Source organism: Ricinus communis, chromosome 3, assembly GCF_019578655.1.
Source record: "Ricinus communis isolate WT05 ecotype wild-type chromosome 3, ASM1957865v1, whole genome shotgun sequence".
In the NCBI taxonomy this organism is placed as follows: domain Eukaryota; kingdom Viridiplantae; phylum Streptophyta; class Magnoliopsida; order Malpighiales; family Euphorbiaceae; genus Ricinus; species Ricinus communis.
In genome coordinates, this window is record NC_063258.1 from 31,003,916 (window position 1) to 31,022,378 (window position 18,463).

Below are 18,463 nucleotides of genomic sequence, written 5' to 3' on the forward strand. Positions count from 1 at the left end.
GAAATACCTATGCAGAAGTGTATTTATTAGACTTGTTACAGCTTGAACGGGAAGTGACTGGTGGTTGTCAACGTGCAACACACGAAAACTAACAAAACTAGTCATGTGATAAATTTGAAGATAACATTATAATTAGAGTGCTTATTATTGGCTTTCATTAAGCAATGTTTATTCAATCCTAATTTTTTTTCTTCTTTTTATTATTTTATTCTGATTCCGATGCTTTGGAATAAAATATAAATAATCATTGATATGGAAGTTTATTATAGAGCCCTTTTGTCATTCTGGCAATTGGCTCAATAACACGAAACTTTTGCTAGGCATTGGTGCGAAACATAAATCAACAGCAACAGCAACAGCAACAGCGTTCCTGTTGACATATATAATTGTTTTGTGCTTAAAAAAGAACTACAGTTGTGTTTATTGGACATGTTTGACATCGGCCTCATGTTTTGACTCTTTGAGTTGAACGTTAGGTCTCTTGTCTTTTAGCTTCTACCTTTTTAGGTTTATGTATTTGTTTAATATGCTTTCTTGCATCTGAACTTCCACGGAACAGCTCGTCCCAACTCTGATCAGTCAGCGCATGTCAAAACTGCTCAATTAGAACTGGTATTTCGTTCTTCAAACCCCCCTAAATAAATAATATTATCTCTGCCACACATATTAGCAAGTGATCAAAACTTTAACTTAACAGCTTTATGCTCTGTTTTCGCTCTCACAACTTTAAAGAAGTAAAACCTACCAGCATGGCACTTGCATTTCAAATGGGGGGAGATAAACTAGGAAGGACACTGCTATCTCTCTTCAAGCTAACATGGATTTTGATGGTTGAACAGGGTGACAGCTTCCGAGAACAACAACAATGGTACGGTGCGTAAGATGTTGCTTGCACAACTCCATAAAGTTAGTTAACATGATCATCCTCGTTTTTGGGATTGGAATCATCATTTACTCACTTTGGCTTGAACGCCAGTGGCATCACCGCATTTCCAAGCTTCCTGTTTCACCTTCTCCAAATCCAAAACCATGGTATATTTCTCATCACTGTTCATCTACTCGTTATAAACATTTCTTGGTTCATCACTGTATCTATTTGAATGTTTTAAAATGGTTGCATTTTATAATTCTTTACAGAAATAATTCTATCCACATTACTGTTGTTAAATGAAAAGAAAGACCTTGATAAAGTAATTTCCATTTTTGCGTTGAACATTCAGCCTTCTTTTTATCTTATTAGTTATTACAAGATATCCTGTTTTGCAATTGCAGGTTTATATTTATATGTTTGGCTATTGGTATTGCTGTTTCTTTGAGCACTCTCTATGGTTATGTGGTGGCTAATTACGTCGGCCCTTATACTCTTTGTGCTGTATCCTTCTGACTGAACTTGGTCAATCTCATATCTTAATTTATTTATTACACTAACATATACATGCATATATTTCACTATTTGATCATTCTTCAAGTTACATATACTCCTTGACCTGGTTTCTGCTATAGTATATTTTCATCATCTGCTGCCTTCTTTTGCTTGAAGCTGGTGTTATCATCATAATATTCTTCAAGATGAACTGGATATCGGTATGCTTGCTTGACATTGTCCAATCTGTAGATACATATAAGATGGGGTTCTTTTAGCACTGAAAAATTCCTATGCATTATGTAGCAGCTGATACTTCCTTCAATTCTTCAACATTGCATGTCTTATTTGCCTTTTTTTGTTGTCTCCTCCGATAGGAACTCATTGCATGTGTTGATGAGCTTCATAAAGAGTTTGCGAAGTTTGTGGTCTTCCATGTGAAGTTAACTCGCACGATTGTACTATTGATCTGGGCAGCACAGGTGACATTCGACCTTCTTTCTTACAAAGCAAAAGGCATTAAAAACTAACGTGTTACAGTTTTTATTGCTTGTCTGAAAAGAAAAAGGAAAGAATGAAACTGATATTGGTAATAATAACAATACGTTTGGCAGATAAATGCTGTTGCACTTGCTGTGGTATTCTGGGCAATAGGAATAGAGCCAAGAACACACTGCAATGAGAGACATAGATCCCCATTTACTCAATCATTTCTGGTGCCAGATTCTCCTGAACCTGATAGCTCAACACAAGCCTTTAGAGGACGTGGTGATGTTTCAGAAGAAGACAATTCAAGGGGAAGTCTGTTTTCATATATTGATGGCATAATGAGAGCACGATTTCAGAGAAGAAATGATACCAGTTGATATCCTCCATTCTGCTGCTGTATGTACCAAAATTTTTTGCAGGCCTGCAGTTGCTGTTTGTAGGTGGCAAGTGTTGTTGAGAGGCTCATGGTCATATCAAAAAGGAAGTTCTAACATTATAAATGACACCCCGATACTTGGAATTGGATTAATTATTTAAAATACTTATAGAGTTTAGTGTAAATATAGATTTTTTTAAAGAAAAGAAACTTAAGGATTTATTTACATCTCAATACTTTATTCCATATTGAGAAAAGTACGAAATCATCATTGAATTCGAGTATTTGATGTTTAAAGTTTGACTACACTTTAATTCCTTGAATGTTAAATCTAACTAGTCTCTATTTTAAATAGTTTAATCCTCAGAATCACTGTAATTTTCTTTTATTATCAATAGTGATATAAAGATTAAAATTGCTAATTCTGAAAAAAAAGACAGAATTAAATTGCATATTAAGGTAAATCTGATAGCTGGTTCAGTAATTAAGACTTCAAAATTAACGAACAAAGAACTGGTTTTTTAAGACAACCAAAAAAACACAAGATACTGAACACTGACACCTTCACGCAAAAATAAAACACTCCTTTCTCCCTCTCTCTCTCTCTCTCTGTGAATCTCCCTGCCTCTAAAACAATGGACCCTCTGAATTCTAACGAGTCTTCTGCTTTCAAGAACGTACCCAGAGCTGCTGATATCCCAGTTTATGCTGTAATTCTTCCTTAACGCTCTTGTTTACTTTCAAGTAACTGTAGAAAATACATTTACTCGCATCACTTGTTTCACTATTTTCTGCGGTAAAATCTAAAATCATCATCCTTTTAATTCTTGATATGGTTATAGTAGTTGATGACTAGCTTATATGGAAGCAGACGCTTATGATATTTTTACCAGAGTTTGAAGTATTTTTCATGTTTTGCTTGAGTAAACAGGTGATGGTTGCTTATAGTGAAGACGCTAGTCCAGTTAAGCTGAATTTGGGCATTGGTGTTTATAGAGAAGAGGTGGGTGTCATTAATTTGCATAGTAATTACTTGCAATACGATTCAGAGTTGCATTTTGATCTGATTGTGTAATTTTTATCTCTACATGTCTCCTCATTACTCTTTAGAGTCTAGAAACCAGCCACCACATGCTTGAAGTCGGGTTGGTGACTTTAATTTTTTAATTTGTTTTTATTTAATTGGCTTGCGGCTGGTGCGAACTCTAGACGTCAAAGCCTTGGATCCAGTGTCACTTGAGTCAAGGCTCATTGGTGGTGGTTGGTGACATAGTGGAAGAGCTAAGCTTGCAGAGGCGTCCCCTTTCTGCTTTCATGTTAATTTTCTCACTGCGCTTAATTGTGATATAACAGGATGGAAAACCTCATGTCTTGAATGTAGTTAGACGAGCTGAGCAGCTACTGCTTCATGACAAGTACGGTAGTATATCAGTGCCTTCTTCGTTGTTTATCTTGCTATAGTTATTAAAATTTGATTTACTTGATTTCCAGGTATGCCACCAAGGAATATCTCCCAATTACTGGGTTGACAGAATTCAGTAAATTGAGTGCAGAGCTTGTTTTTGGTGCTGGCAGGTACATTGGTTTAACCTGCTTCATAAAGCTGACAAACTTATGCATAACATGCAGGATTTAAATATTTTGCATTTTGTTGAGAATTAGAAATTTGCTTGTTCTAGTATTTCATTGACTCATTTTTCTTCTCGGGGACTTTGCTTTCTGGGGCAAGATGCCATTCTTAGCTGATCCCATATTCATCTTCTTGAAAATAGCCCTGCTATCACTGAGAATAGAGTGACTACAGTCCAGTGCTTGTCTGGTAGTGGTTCACTGAGGATTGGAGCTGAGTTTTTAGCAAAACATTACCACCATGTAAAGCATTTCCTGTAGTTACCTGTTGTTTTGCTATTCTTTCATTTCTTGTAAGTGGTTGTTGTAGGATGTTAGTTGACCTTTTTTCGTCTACCTTGATGTGCAGCACACAGTGTACCTTCCCCAGCCAACATATGCAAATCATCCAAACTTTTTCTTATCAGTTGGTCTAGCTTTGAAGACTTACCGATACTATGATCCAAAAACACATGGGCTGGACTTTCAAGGTTTGTATTATGTAGGATATTTCTGTATAACTAATTCTTTCTCATCACTCATATTTTTAATTTTGTGAGGTGGACTTCTATTAGTTCTTTAGTCATAGCTGATATCATTCAATTGTACCTATGTCGTGTTTTCCCATATTTAACTGCAGCATTTTCTCATCTAGTGAGAGCTTGTTACAAAAGATGCTGTTTTCTGGAGCAGCATTGCCTGAAATTGGTGCCAAATGTTGTGATTTCCTTTGCTGCGTGTTCAATTGATTTCATCATTTGTATATTTTATTTACGTTAGGACTATTGGAAGACCTTGGTTCTGCACCATCAGGTGCCATTGTGCTTCTCCAAGCATGTGGCCACAATCCTACTGGTGTTGATCCAACTCTCGATCAATGGGAGCAGATCAGGCAGCTGATGAGGTTTAAAGGAATATTACCTTTCTTTGATTGTGCTTATCAGGTAAACAACTTTTGGAATAAAGTTAAAAAACTTCAGCTTTCCTTGTAACCATGATAACTTTCATCTCTTCAATTCCTTGGATCCTTTTCTTACTGATGGGATTCCAACCAATTCAGGGTTTTGTAAGTGGAGATTTGGATATGGATGCACAATCAATCCGAATGTTTGTCATGGATGGTGGTGAATGTCTCGTAGCTCAATCTTATTCAAAGATTATGGGAATATACAGTGAACGTGTTGGTGCACTTAGTATTGTAAGGCAGTAGCATTTACCAATTTGTGTAAATGCTGTCAACCAGAGCAGCTGTTTCATTTCTTCCATAATCGTAGCATTCATTAGAGCATTTGCGTATACAATTTTCTTGATGTTTCTTCATCAAAATGTTGTCTGGCATTTCACTTTTCTGGTTATTGGGTTATTTGATTTTAAGTTCAATGTTTCATAGGTGTGCAAGACAGCAGATGTAGCAAGCCGGGTCAATAGCCAGCTGAAACTTGTGATCAGACCCATGTACTCAAACCCACCCATTCATGGGGCAGCCATTGCAGCTGCCGTCCTAAAGGACAGGTACTGAGATGACTATTTGTTTGTCTTCTTGGTCAAAAACCAATAAACTTCTATACTTAATTATAACCTACATCTCAGTTTTGTTCTCAACTCAAGAGTAGGTCGTAAATAGAAATGTGCACCCACCATTTATTGCAACTAAATTAAAGTAATGCATAGAATGGGATACCTTCATTTTTTCTTTTCTTTTCCTTTGTTGATAAAGGCTTTCCACTTTCCAAGGGTTGGGGGAGGGTCATCTATTATATGAAATAATGATGATATCAATTGAACCAAATGAGGGTAATCATTAGTTGCTTAATGGATGAAAGAAGAGTTAATAGATATAGCGATGATAAAATGGTCAAGTTTGTTTTGATGAGATTTGTATCTGATATCTAAGTGTCAATTTCTGTTTTTAAGTCTTTCAATTCTATGTTTGAAGGGAACTGTTCACTGAATGGACTGTTGAGTTGAAGGCAATGATTAAACGTATTACGAACCTGCGCGGGCAACTTCATGATGCTTTATGTGACAGAGGTAATCCTACTAGACATGCAGTGCTTGTGTTGAAAGAATTACTCAGTTGATCTAATTGAAGCACAATAACATAAATCTATTAAGAAATGCTTCCAAAATCAGAGCCCTTCTTTATTTCATGGAGCCTTAGGCGAGCGCCTTAGCTAAGGACCGGCCATATAAACAGCAAATATGATCCTCAATGCTCATAGAGGTAAACATTGGCAGGAACACCTGGGGACTGGAGCCACATTAAAAGGCAGGTTGGAATGTTTACCTTCTCTGGTTTGAATGAGGAGCAAGTTGCCTTCATGACGGAAGAATACCACGTCTACATGTCATCTGATGGGTACCTAAATCTATACCTGTCCTTCAAAAATCTCTCATTTTAAATTTTTTATATCAACCATTAGTTGTCAAGCAAGAGAACTTTTTCAAGACTGCAATGTAATATATAGTTGTTGAACTTGACTGCTTCATGATATAGTTTTCTGCTCTATGTTACAATCAGCTATTTAGCTTGGTGCAGAAAACAGGACTAATTAAGCTTGTTTCTATCGACTTGTCCATGGAACAGGAGGATTAACATGGCAGGCCTGAGCACTAAAACAGTCTCCCATCTTGCGAATGCGATCCATGCAGCTGTTACCCAGATACCATCATAATCAGTCGATGGTAATTTTGTTTTGTTTTGCTCGAGGGAGAGATGGGCCTCGCATTTTATTCTTCGTGTGCGATGGTATGCTTTGGGCCTATCACTTGGATTCAAAATTACAAAGATCAAAGGCTGATCTTTTTCCCCTTAAAAGCTTTCTGAAAGAGAGGATCAGTTCACTCTTTTTGACTTTTGTACTTTAATCAAATCTTCATTTTTATGTGTTTGATAAGGAAAAGAAAAGTTTGTACAGAAAAGTAGGTCCAAGATTCCTTTATATAATATTCTTTTCTTAGTATATAATTATTGTTTTACTTCTAGAGATAATTTTTTTTTTTTAAATAAATCATTAGAGTACATAAAATATTGAGAATTAATATCACTTTTATTCTTTAATGATTATTTTGGAGGTTGTTGGTAGAAGGTAAGGCATACCGTGTAACGCCGCAATGAATATATCTATCTAGGGAATGGTGGAATTTGATAAAATGGTTTTCTCGAGGAACGTGCCACCGCGTGTCTTTTCTTCACTTTTCACTTACATTTACATAATACATATATGTACAAGGGAGCTAATCCATCAAAAGCAAAATCAAACACTTCCTTTTCTTAACTGCAAAATCAAACAATTCTTTTCCGTGTCAGGAGATAACAGCCACCATCATCGCTCGCACCGTCACCGTCAGCGTTGATTGAGAGACCAGAAAACAAGTAACTTTAGGTAACTATAGTATACCCCTCTCTTCTTCGTCTTTCTATACCAGCAAGCAACTGCATACATAGAGCGTAAACCAAATAATATTTTATACAAAATGACCGATCGGAGGATAAGCGTCCTGGCAAAACATTTTGGAGTTGAAATGGACTCTCAAAATCAGAGTGCAGCGATTTATGCTTTGCCTACTTCCGGAATTCAAGAAAATTCTGTTTTCTCTCACGTTGTTCGTGCTCCCGAAGATCCTATTCTCGGCGTATGCCTCCTTTCTCTCCCTCTCTCTTATAACAAGCTACTGTATAATTTATCATCCTTACACTATTATGATCCGATTAATGATTTATTATCTATCTTTATACATCTGTTGGCTTTATGAATAGGTAACGGTGGCTTATAACAAAGATCCTAGCCCTGTTAAGCTTAATTTGGGAGTTGGCGCTTATAGAACTGATGTAATTTACTTCTCTTCCATTCAACTTAATATTATCATAACAAGTTAATTTTATTATTATTCAGTAATTGTAGAACAAAACGATATATCTAAGATTTAACAATGGCATATCTTGTATATATAGGAAGGAAAGCCTCTTGTTCTGCATGTAGTGAGGAAGGCTGAGCAGCAGCTAGTTAATGATAGGTGACATAGTTTACAGAATTCTCTTTTCTTACTTCTTTTTTGGCCAAATGCATATTTATGCCCTGAAGTTTGACTATTTACTCACTTTATCACAAATAGATACCGGAACTTGCTTTTATGTGATATTACACTTGTGTTATTCTACCTGTCTATATATATTGTACAAAGGTATCTAAATATTACCAAAAAGTAAAGTTCAGATATATGTTAGATCACATTGAAAGTTAAAGGTATTTAGATATTAGGTGTTGTTAAGTTAAATGGAGAGTCAAAATGTTAAATTAACTAATGGATATAAGTTCAAGGGCATAAATATGTATTTTGGCCTTTTCTTTTTGCTTAGTTGCTACTGCAACCACAAACTCGCTGCATGAATCTCTTATTTGCTTACCTTTCTTATATGTAGGTCACGTGTGAAGGAATATCTTCCTATTACAGGACTTTCTGATTTCAACAAATTAAGTGCTAAGCTCATTTTTGGTGCTGATAGGTGTTTATGTTTGTCTTGTTTGATTTTGGATTTTGTTGTGCAACTGCCTTTGCAATGCTCTAATGTTTGCATGATTTCTTCTGTTTCTTGAAATTAGCCCTGCCATTCAAGATCACAGAGTTACCACAGTTCAATGCTTGTCCGGCACTGGCTCTTTGAGGGTTGGAGCTGAATTCTTGGCCAGACATTATCACCAAGTATATCTCTTAATCCTTTCTTAATTCATTTGTATTCACAATTATAATGGATCCTCTTACTGTTTTTATTTGCTATGCAGCGCACCATATACATTCCCCAGCCAACTTGGGGAAACCACCCTAAAGTTTTCACTTTGGCTGGGTTATCTGTAAAAACTTATAGATATTATGATCCAGCAACACGCGGGCTCAACTTCCAAGGTTTGGAACCTTCCACTTTATAAGCTAGTAACTTTCTTATCCTTCATTTTTCTGGTTTATGTAAATATGAGATTTCACATGTTTATCTACTACTGAATATAGTTTTTCTTGTAACATCTTCAATAGATTTTCTTTAAAAGTTCTGTCCTTGTTCTCTGCTGGGTGTCTTGTGGAGGACTGCTTCGTTTTGTGGAGTTTGTGATTGCTTATATGTGATATCTATTTTAATTTGGTTAACAGGCTTGTTAGAAGATCTTAATTCTGCCCCGTCTGGAGCTATCGTACTTCTTCATGCATGTGCTCATAACCCCACAGGTGTTGATCCAACTCTTCAACAGTGGGCTCAAATCAGGCAGTTGTTGAGATCAAAAGGGTTGATGCCGTTCTTTGATAGTGCTTACCAGGTAGACTGATTTGAATGCAAGAATAGCGCTATGCATTGTAAGTTTATTAGGACCAATTTATTACGATCTTATGTCCATTTTAATTATTTTCTTGGTCTTAGGGTTTTGCAAGTGGAAGTCTGGATGCTGATGCGCAGCCTGTTCGCATGTTTGTAGCTGATGGTGGTGAGCTTCTTGTAGTTCAAAGTTATGCAAAGAACATGGGGCTCTATGGAGAACGTGTCGGTGCCTTGAGCATTGTATGACTCTGGACTCTAGGAATAATTTTCTCTACCATTTGAAGTGTACATCGCATATTATCAAACCTGAGCAGCTCTTTGATTTTGCAAATTTCATGAAAATTGCCAAATCTTATTGAAGGGGTTTAAATACATCAGAACCTAATCTTCATTTTCTTTTTCAAATGAAATTGGTATTTTTGCAGGTTTGCAGGACTGCTGATGTTGCAAGCAGAGTGGAAAGCCAGCTGAAACTTGTGATCAGGCCCATGTATTCAAATCCACCCATTCATGGCGCATCAATAGTGGCTTTTATCCTAAAAGATAGGTAACCACAAGACACTGTCCAGGCTGCCTCGTGGGATATAGAATATCAATGCTAAATCCAATTCTACTTCTTCCCAAAAATGCTTATCCTTGACCACCCATGCAAATGGGGAAAAGCTAACACTCCACTGGAGAGTCAGTTGCGGGTGGATTCCATGCTCATGATCTGTCTTTTGATGGTTTGACTGCAGGAATTTGTACAGTGAGTGGACCATTGAGCTGAAGGCAATGGCAGACCGTATAATTAGCATGCGCCAGCAACTCTTTGATGCATTGCGTGCTAGAGGTACCTATTATTCTATTTGGCAATCCTTAAATCTGCTTTATTTTCTGTCCTTCTGGTTGCCTTGTTTTAATAAAGAATTTCTACCAAACTTTTATGCAGAAGGTTTGTGTCGAGTGTTGATTAGAATTAACTTTAATTGTGATTTGATGTTGTATGCGCCATTCTGCAGCTGCTGCTGAATATGATGGTTTGGTAGTGTCTACATATTGTACCTTTGAGTTGCATGATAATGCCTGAAATCGTACACATATGATTCCTGCATATATTTTTTCGGGCACGTATGCACATGATACTGACAGATTTAGGACCAACTGGCCATGTTAAATCAGAGGAGGAATTTAAATGTCTTTTTACAAGTGCCTTCTCATGTCACTATAGAAGTAGCCTTGATTAAATTTTTCATGCGGTATCTGTTTCATATTCTTATTTGCAGGAACACCTGGCGACTGGAGTCACATTATTAAACAGATTGGAATGTTCACTTTCACTGGACTGAACTCTGAGCAAGTTGCCTTCATGACTAAAGAGTACCACATTTACATGACATCTGACGGGTAATAAGCTCTGTTCCTAGCTATCGATTTATCTGTTGCTTTTCTATATGAAAAATCATATCTGCCATTCAAACCTATCTCTAATAATTTTGCAAAATTGAGTTGGGAGGAGGCCTATGGTTAATTGGTTTTCAGCTTTCTGCTTCAGTTACCACTTTTATCCTACTGATGGGGACACTTCTAACAATTTAATTACAAGAAATTTAATGCTATAAGCAAACACTAAATAGTAAATGAAAGACTGTTGCCACCCCAATTAGAAAGCAATTGCTAAGTCTTAAAGTTCTCTCTCCCAAATGAGAAAATCCAACTTCTGCCCTTCATTTCCCTCACTACTTTCCCGGAAAACATATGTTAGTTATCGCGGTGCACGCACATGGTTATAGGACCATTCCTGGGTTCTTGACGTAAACTGTGGGTTTTTACAAGATCTGACTTAAAATTTCTAGCTCTAATTGTGGACTTTTTATGCAGGAGGATTAGCATGGCTGGTCTGAGCTCTAAGACGGTTCCCCATCTTGCAGACGCAATACATGCAGCTGTTACTCGAGCTGTGTAGATGCAAGCATCGAACACTTAATTCTTTTTCTGGCACATCACACAGGGTCGTAAATCCTCCCTTTTGTTTTTTCTGTTAGGGCATAATAATTGTAGCCCCTATATGCAGAGGGCCAAAGTGAAAAGCTTCTTCCAAATAAGTTTTCCTTGGTTAACATTTTGTATACCATAAACTTTTGGCTAGGTTCCTTTTACATGAAATGTATGTTTAATTTTAATATTCACTCCCTCTCTCCTTTGCCCCACCTTTTCTAATGCATGTTCATCTTTGGTTTCTTTTCCTTTATACTGGAAAGGTTTTGAAAGAGAGAGAGAGACGTGATAATAAGTTATATTTTGTAATTAGGAAAGAGATGGCCACCACCTGAACAATATTTGTTGCCACGAATATGGGAAGAGGCACGAAGGGCAAAAAATTGATACACTCGCGAAAGTCTTCCATCAATTAATTAAATTGGATTCTAGACAATGAATAACAGGAAGAAATAAGAAAAAAAAGGAAAAGAGAAGGCAAAAAAGTATACATACATATAATATAAAGTACAAATTATGGCAGCATAAATTGCTATCTGCAACCCTTCAACAGATAGGACGAGGGGCTTGAGAAGATTATGGCGGTTGAAGATTTCCCCCTTTCTGTTCCCTTCCCAGGTGTCCCACATTCACTGAAGTCAAGGGTACGGCATTCTGTCTGCAAAAGTTCCAAACAATCCATTTAGCATACTTTCTAAAATCCACAAGCAAAGTTACTTGTACAGGACAGGAAAAGAAAAAGAACTTGGGCGAAAGAGCGGAGTCATACCGAAATATTTGAAGCCAAATGGGAATGATTCTCAGGCTCACTATTGGTGGCACCATTATTCTCTTGGTTCATATTCTGAATGCTGGAGCGTCTCTTTTCTAATATTGTTTCAGGTGTTTCATTTCCTAAAACCTCCAAAGCGTCGGCAAAAGCAGAGGCTGTGTGCTCACTCAACTGCTTCATCAATGCAATAGCATCGTAGCTTCTATCCCCAGGGCTCATAAAATACCCAATATCCTGGAAAAACAATCCAAACATTTTATAGATCCTGGAGAGAAATCTAGCGAACAACAGAAGTTATATATCAGAGATTTCTCATACCTCAATTGAAATGTCTGTGTCAACCCTTGGGCCAGGCAGAAAAGAATTAATGAACCAAGGGGACTTCCACGCTGAAGGAGATTCAATACTCCTTTTAAAAGGAGTTTCACCAAATCTAGAAATGATAACCATAAACCTCATAAGAAACAGTCCAAAGGATATAAAAACAAGAATTACTGTTGATATACTAAGAACTGCTTCTGAACACAGACAGCTTAAACTTACATGCTAAGATTTTCAGTACCAGCATCATTTCCAGCATTATCAACTGCATTTTCTGAAGGAACAGATGATTGTACTGATGTAGATGCAACTAAATGACTTTCGTGATTCTTCTTGCTAATGGTAGGAGAGCTAACAACAAAACAAGAGTTTCCAGATGAAGATTCTGAAGCAATGCCATGCTCTGATAAAGTTCCCAATATTCTACGGCAGAAATTCTTTGGAGTTCGAGAACTGGGACCAAATGCTCTATCTGATTTCAAACCAACTTCAGGAGAAAAGAATAGCAGATCGTTCATGCTGTCTTCAACATGCACTCCAGAAGGCTGAGGTAAGAAAAGATGGATAACAAATAAAATTTTAGGACAGAAGCAACGGTAGTTAATTTATACTAGGAAATGAAACAAAAAACAATGTAATAGCAGTTAAAATAATTAAACCAAAGCCCTGCAGATCTAAAAGTTAAAAACAGAAAAGGAGGGAAAAGGAAAAGAAACAGGAATACATAACAGAAAAAGGACTAACAATTTGTGAACTAGCATCAGTATGAACCTTGGTCTTAGCATCATCATCAACAGTCCCATGCTTTGTGCTGTCCTGGGTATCACTGCTACCGCAATCTTTCTCAGACATCTTATGATCTGTGAATGTAGAACAATCTCTCCCTTTTTCTTGTCCAACTTCAAGAGCAGGATCCATATTTTCTTTATCTTCGTTCTTTTTATGAGAAGATGATGGAGAGAGCACAGATGTTTTGTGCGTCTCATTCTCATCGAGCATAACATCCAACCTCGAGAACTCCTTTGTCAAACTAGATGTCATATCAATCTCAAGCTTTTTGTCAAGCCTTCTATCAGACAAAGGTGATAACAGATCACGATTTCGTTTCTTTAGAATGGATGGTGTAGTGAAAGTCTTAGCGGCTGTTTTCAGCACAGCATTAGGACTATCATCCCGAGATGGTGAGTCCCATAACCTAAATGGTGTGATGCAGTTCATGGACGACATCATAAGTTGGCGGATACCGAGAGGACTATACTCTTGCTGTATATCATTACTAGACTGTATAAGTTCACAGCTCAGAAAAGGAATATCCAAGCTTGGGAAACGAGGAGGCTCATAACACAGAGCTCCTGCATCCTGCTGTTCCGTTTGTGCATTTATTTCATCCACAGGACACGACTTCCCAGTATCATTACTGGCAGTGAAAGTATTCACAGGCACTAGTTTTGAAGGTTCCTTCAGATAATGTTGCTCTTGCATGTTTGTGTTCTCTGTACCATCATCATAGGGGGAGCTAACAGTGCCATTGGTATATATAAAACCGTCATTTGCACTTGTAATGTACTCTTGTTCATGAGCTGCAAATGTGTGCCCAGTTAACTGATTTGGAGCTCTATCACATCTTATAGAAGTATCATCAGCTGATAGTAGAGAATGACCAGCGGGCAATGATCGACTGCATGAAGTCACCAATAGAGCAGATTTTGAAGAATTAACTGGTTGTGAAACTTTTTCAGTTTCAGGTATCTGGTTGTTTATTGACTGATAACTTGAGGAATCTATATTTGCAATTGAGTTTGATCCCTTCATAAAATTTCCAGAGAAAATCGCTCCATTCATTGCCTCTGAGAATAAGAACTGGCAACATTCATCATCAGTTATAAACATGTGGTCTGGTTTAGCAGAATTCTCGGTGATATTTCCCATGGCAGCAGGAACACTAAAGCCCATGGAACTTTGAAATGGAACATTCACCATGTCATGGCTTTCATTAGGAGTCATACAATGAGTTGGTAACCCAGAAGAATCGTGCCCTAGTTCCAGTGAGGATACGCTAGGCAACTCCTGTATGTTATATTGGTAATCATTGCTTGCAGGAGTTATGGTGTTACTTGAGAAGTTTTGGTGCAGAAAGTTGGAAGAGCAAGCCATTTCACAGGGTATTTCTGGTACGGAAAAAGTGACATCTCCCACCGATGTGAAGTATTGTTCTGAACAGGATGCTGGACTAGAGCTTCGCTCCTTTTTGAGGCCAGATTCTTCAGTGAGATGAAATTCTTCTCTTGATGGTAAAACTGCATTCCCTAAGCCACTCATAGACTGAGAGCAGCCAGCCACAATTGATTCTTGACTGCATTCTGATATTTCTTCTGCATCTATTCCACATTTAAAACCACTATCATCTCCACTGCTTTGCACCCTTGAAGAAGATGAAGGCATGGGTTGATGTGGAACAAGAGGAAGGCCTTGAAACTGTTCTAATAGTCCTGATGCTAAGTACGAATCCAATTTCTTTTTCACAGAACTGTTCCAGTGGTTTTTTATAGAATTGTCTGTCCTGTTGACCATACAAGCACATATGGATCAGAATTCGTTGCTGATTAACATAACTCTCAACAAAGCAAATAGAAACAACATGCATCAAAGAAGATATATTCAAAGCAATCGAAGATAGAACATATGTAGCTATAATAAAATAAAAGATTGGCCCTCTTTTTCAAATAATAAATAGACTAACCTTCCAGGCAAGAACTTTGTCAACTCCGCCCACCTGTTCCCGTAAATCTGATGAGCACGAATCAAGGCCAATTCTTCTTGCTGCGTCCATGCCTCTTTGTTTATTGAAGGATTAAGATGATTATGCCACCTAAAACATTATTTGGAACATCAGTGCAAAGCATAGCACGATCTGTGTAAACTAATGGGATCAAATTCAGGAGGACCTGTAAATCAGCCATAGCTATCTTACCTTTCCCTGCACTGCTTCCCAATACGTCCAGGTAAATGCTGTGCAATTGTAGACCACTTTTTAGGTCCATATTTGTTCACCAATTCTATTATTGTTTCATCCTCCTGTTTAAATTTTGGATAAAACCAGGCCATTCATATATTAATTATGATAACCATCCATGAAGCCCAATTCTGTATACTAACAAAAGAAGATGAAACAGGGAAGAAATTGGCATGGACAAGGAACAACAATATGGATACCTCCTTAGACCATGGGCCTTTAACCAGCTCTGGATTTAAGACTTTCTGCCATCTATGTAGGCATTGTACATCTGTCCGGTCCTTGAAACACTCAGCTACAAAGGCCAATATTACAATTAGATGATTGTATATAATGTAAAAGAGAAATCCAAAGGGAAAGCTGAGAAATGAAAGTAGATTAAATGAGGAAGTCTGATCACATGCACACCAGAGCCATACATACACAAGTAGCAAAAGAAAGGGTTCAAAATTCAAAGAACAGTTTGGAAGAGGAAGGAATCAGCTCAAATGAGATAAGACCCAACTAGCCTATCAATAACAACATATGACCTCAGATCAGATAGTGCAGTGATCTATGAAAAAAAAAAAAAGGAGAGGTGAAACATAAGGAAAATAAGCCCCGTTTTATTAACATGCTGATGCAAACAAACATATCAGTTCACAATCATACCAATTTTTTTCCAGTTCTTGCCTTTGAAACGCTGAACAGCCTTCCTCAAAATCTCATCCTAGAACATAATAAAAGCTAGTCAGTCATTAAAACTAATAAGAAATGTCCATATACCACTAAGTATGAAATTTACAGAAACAGTTTTATAGTAGTTACATCTAAGTATAGCATTATAAATGTCTAACAAATGTAGTCTAAAGCATCATCTTCGGATTTGAGATGTTAATTGGAGCGAAAGGAAGCAAAATTTTTGTATAAAAACATGAAAAATATTAAATTTGTGATTAACCATCTTCACTATAGAAAATCAACCCGTGAACTTTTTAAATTAAACGAACACACATTTGAAGCAAAAGAGAATGATGCTAATTCATAGCAACCAATGATTTTATCATTAAAGAGTTATGCTGTATATATTGGCATCATTGGGATATCAATACTAACATGGACTACTCCTATAGTACAAGAGAGGGGCTAAGGTAAAGGGATCACTCATCTCTCTAGACCTTATTATTTCTCACCGCCTAACTTAGGCATCAAGTGGACACATCAGCAAACCAGCAACCCTCCTAACAGCCTCTTCTCTTTATTTTGCAGATACCATCACCTGAGTTGGAGCTAGAAATCTCCTAGAAGTCCCTCATATTTTTCCTAATAAACCTACTAAATAATTACCTCTTCAGCTGTCCACTGTCCCTTTGTGGAACGCCTTGCTGGGCCACTGGTCCTTCTGCAAATAAAACAACAGTATAAATTACATAATGTTATCCCAATTTAGTAAGAATAAATAATGTCATTCTCTCAATCAAAGAAATGTGAGTCATAGCAACATAAGAGTAAGCATTGTAAAGAAAAACCATTTTAAAATCCTTAAAATGTTAAACTACTAGGTAATAAAAACTACATATTCCAAGAAGAGAAAGAGAAGAACAAAATAGTGTAATATCATGTAGAGGACCATTGTAAAGAATGACCATTTTACAATCCTTAAAAAGCTTGCAAATAAAAAGTTCATATTCCAAGAAGAGGAACAGAAGAACAAAATAATAATATCATGTAGAGGGGCATAAAGTAAGGAAATGTATGCCAGCAATTATAAATAACTGCAGCAGCAAGAAAGAAATTAAAACTATGTATGTCATGCTTTTTAACTCTATTAGTTATAGCTTGTAGTTGTAAGTGGCATAAAATAAAGGAAAGCTACAGAAACAATTGCACAGAAGCTAACCAGCAGCAACCAAAGTATGCACATAGCAGTTGCTATGAAAAATGTGTCTGTGCTATAATGATGAAAGATGTTCCATGCTCTAATGATTAAAGATGTTCCAAAAGACAAGCGTCTATGAAAACACGTGAGATGGGATACAAATAAGGAGCTGAATTTACCCATGCAAAGGCCGGATTCTCTGAATGCCCACGCCCTCACCATGCCCATCTGAGGGAGCAGTAATTGACTTGTCACTTTCCATTGTTGTTTGAAAGACAAAAAATAAAGCAGCATACCCCAATTCCAACTCTACAGCAATTCTCTCCAAAGAATTCTCTCCAATTCATGATAAAACCTCCCTAATTAGCAGTTTTAATTTCCGCCTGGCCACACAAAATCGCAACCTGATAGATACAAATCACATCGAAACTGAAATCAACATCCTTCAAAAATCAATTTAAAAAGAAAAAACTATAAAAGCAGAGACTTTTGAATCAATGATATTAAATTAGGTTTCCTGATCCTAATTTAATAAAGTCTGCACTAGGGTTAGCAGAACATCAAAAACTCAAAAAGATGGCATTGAGTAATATGGACCAACACTCCAAATTCTGAAGTGAATTTATTAAATCTAAAAACCCTAGAACACGATCGAAGTAACAAATTTTAAAATCCTGGTTACAAGATTAAATCGGAGAAGCACTCACTTATTATTCAAATAATTGAACACCACACCAAATCAAATAAAAAACGAAAACAAGAAAAACATAATTTAAACAGAACATGACAGCACAAATTTTACTAAAAGCAACTCAGAACTTATTGTTCTAAACCAGATAAAAGATTGATGAAATAAATTTCAAATTTCACAAAGCACATACCAAAGTAAGCTTCAGAAAGAGATATGCAGAGAAAGAGCGAGTCGGTGATCGAATTAAAACGGTGCGCATTTGCAGATCCTAATGTGATTAGGGAGCGATAGAGGGAGAGATAGAGAGATCTGCCGATGCACTAAGTAAAAAGACACAGTAAGAGAGAGAGAAACTGAAACGGTCTAAAGAGCTATTTTCAAAAATAAAAGGGGCGGACTTAAGTTTCAAACCCTATAGAGAGAGAGAGAGAGAGTTTAAAGGTCGAGCATCTCTTGTTTATTTTTTTCAAATCTTAGCCGTCCTTTTCTACTGGCTTCTACTCCTCTTGTTTTTTAAATTTCCCCAACGGCTTATTTCGTCTTTTGGTTTATTCATTGCTTCTTCTTCTTTTTTTTTTTGACTTTAGAGTCAAAATATAAATGAGATGGATTTAATTGCAATTATTTTTTTCAAAAAATAAGAAAATAAATTATTGCTTCCAATGCATTTTTCTAAATGTAAATACA

General features: G+C 36.8%; 4 protein-coding genes across 9 annotated transcripts; 3 read left to right on the forward strand and 1 right to left on the reverse strand.

Annotated features, from left to right (window-relative positions):
• Positions 1 to 459: 459 nt before the first annotated feature.
• LOC112534453 (tetraspanin-19) lies at positions 460 to 2,563 on the forward strand. Of its 2 annotated transcripts, XM_048371851.1 has the most exons (6): positions 460 to 612; positions 840 to 1,032; positions 1,273 to 1,372; positions 1,504 to 1,584; positions 1,741 to 1,845; positions 1,978 to 2,563. In XM_048371851.1, exons 2-6 carry the CDS (start codon positions 866 to 868, stop codon positions 2,227 to 2,229), a joined length of 705 nt encoding a protein of 234 aa, XP_048227808.1. In that variant the 5' UTR covers positions 460 to 612; positions 840 to 865; the 3' UTR covers positions 2,230 to 2,563. The 2 variants fall into 2 exon arrangements, with proteins under 2 accessions (XP_048227808.1, XP_048227807.1); XM_048371850.1 differs by lacking the exon at positions 460 to 612 and having other exon boundaries at positions 630 to 1,032.
• Positions 2,564 to 2,697: 134 nt separating this feature from the next.
• LOC8271205 (aspartate aminotransferase, cytoplasmic) lies at positions 2,698 to 6,821 on the forward strand. 4 transcript variants are annotated; one of them, XM_025156911.2, is made up of 12 exons: positions 2,698 to 2,938; positions 3,160 to 3,231; positions 3,582 to 3,643; positions 3,720 to 3,803; positions 4,001 to 4,100; positions 4,207 to 4,327; positions 4,617 to 4,780; positions 4,897 to 5,034; positions 5,227 to 5,348; positions 5,773 to 5,867; positions 6,075 to 6,195; positions 6,424 to 6,821. In XM_025156911.2, exons 1-12 carry the CDS (start codon positions 2,864 to 2,866, stop codon positions 6,509 to 6,511), a joined length of 1,242 nt encoding a protein of 413 aa, XP_025012679.1. In that variant the 5' UTR covers positions 2,698 to 2,863; the 3' UTR covers positions 6,512 to 6,821. The 4 variants fall into 4 exon arrangements, with proteins under 4 accessions (XP_025012679.1, XP_025012680.1, XP_048227806.1 ...); XM_015717630.3 differs by lacking the exon at positions 2,698 to 2,938 and adding an exon at positions 2,964 to 3,024; XM_025156912.2 differs by lacking the exon at positions 6,424 to 6,821 and having other exon boundaries at positions 5,970 to 6,110.
• A 187-nt stretch (positions 6,822 to 7,008) lies between these two features.
• LOC8271206 (aspartate aminotransferase, cytoplasmic) lies at positions 7,009 to 11,312 on the forward strand. The gene is made up of 12 exons (XM_002516520.3): positions 7,009 to 7,472; positions 7,597 to 7,668; positions 7,792 to 7,853; positions 8,260 to 8,343; positions 8,441 to 8,540; positions 8,621 to 8,741; positions 8,982 to 9,145; positions 9,247 to 9,384; positions 9,570 to 9,691; positions 9,882 to 9,976; positions 10,410 to 10,530; positions 11,005 to 11,312. Exons 1-12 carry the CDS (start codon positions 7,314 to 7,316, stop codon positions 11,087 to 11,089), a joined length of 1,323 nt encoding a protein of 440 aa, XP_002516566.1. The 5' UTR covers positions 7,009 to 7,313; the 3' UTR covers positions 11,090 to 11,312.
• A 192-nt stretch (positions 11,313 to 11,504) lies between these two features.
• On the reverse strand, positions 11,505 to 18,228 carry LOC8271207 (transcription factor MYB3R-1). Of its 2 annotated transcripts, none has more exons than XM_002516521.4 (12): positions 17,967 to 18,228; positions 17,265 to 17,489; positions 16,554 to 16,608; positions 15,879 to 15,936; positions 15,428 to 15,522; positions 15,186 to 15,289; positions 14,955 to 15,083; positions 12,959 to 14,774; positions 12,437 to 12,759; positions 12,212 to 12,326; positions 11,891 to 12,127; positions 11,505 to 11,779 (listed from the first exon to the last, which is right to left on the reverse strand). In XM_002516521.4, the coding sequence occupies exons 2-12, from the start codon at positions 17,345 to 17,347 to the stop codon at positions 11,654 to 11,656; spliced, it is 3,141 nt and encodes a 1,046-aa protein (XP_002516567.1). In that variant the 5' UTR covers positions 17,348 to 17,489; positions 17,967 to 18,228; the 3' UTR covers positions 11,505 to 11,653. The 2 variants fall into 2 exon arrangements, with proteins under 2 accessions (XP_002516567.1, XP_015573142.1); XM_015717656.3 differs by having other exon boundaries at positions 12,986 to 14,774; positions 17,967 to 18,227.
• Between the last annotated feature and the right edge of the window lie 235 nt (positions 18,229 to 18,463).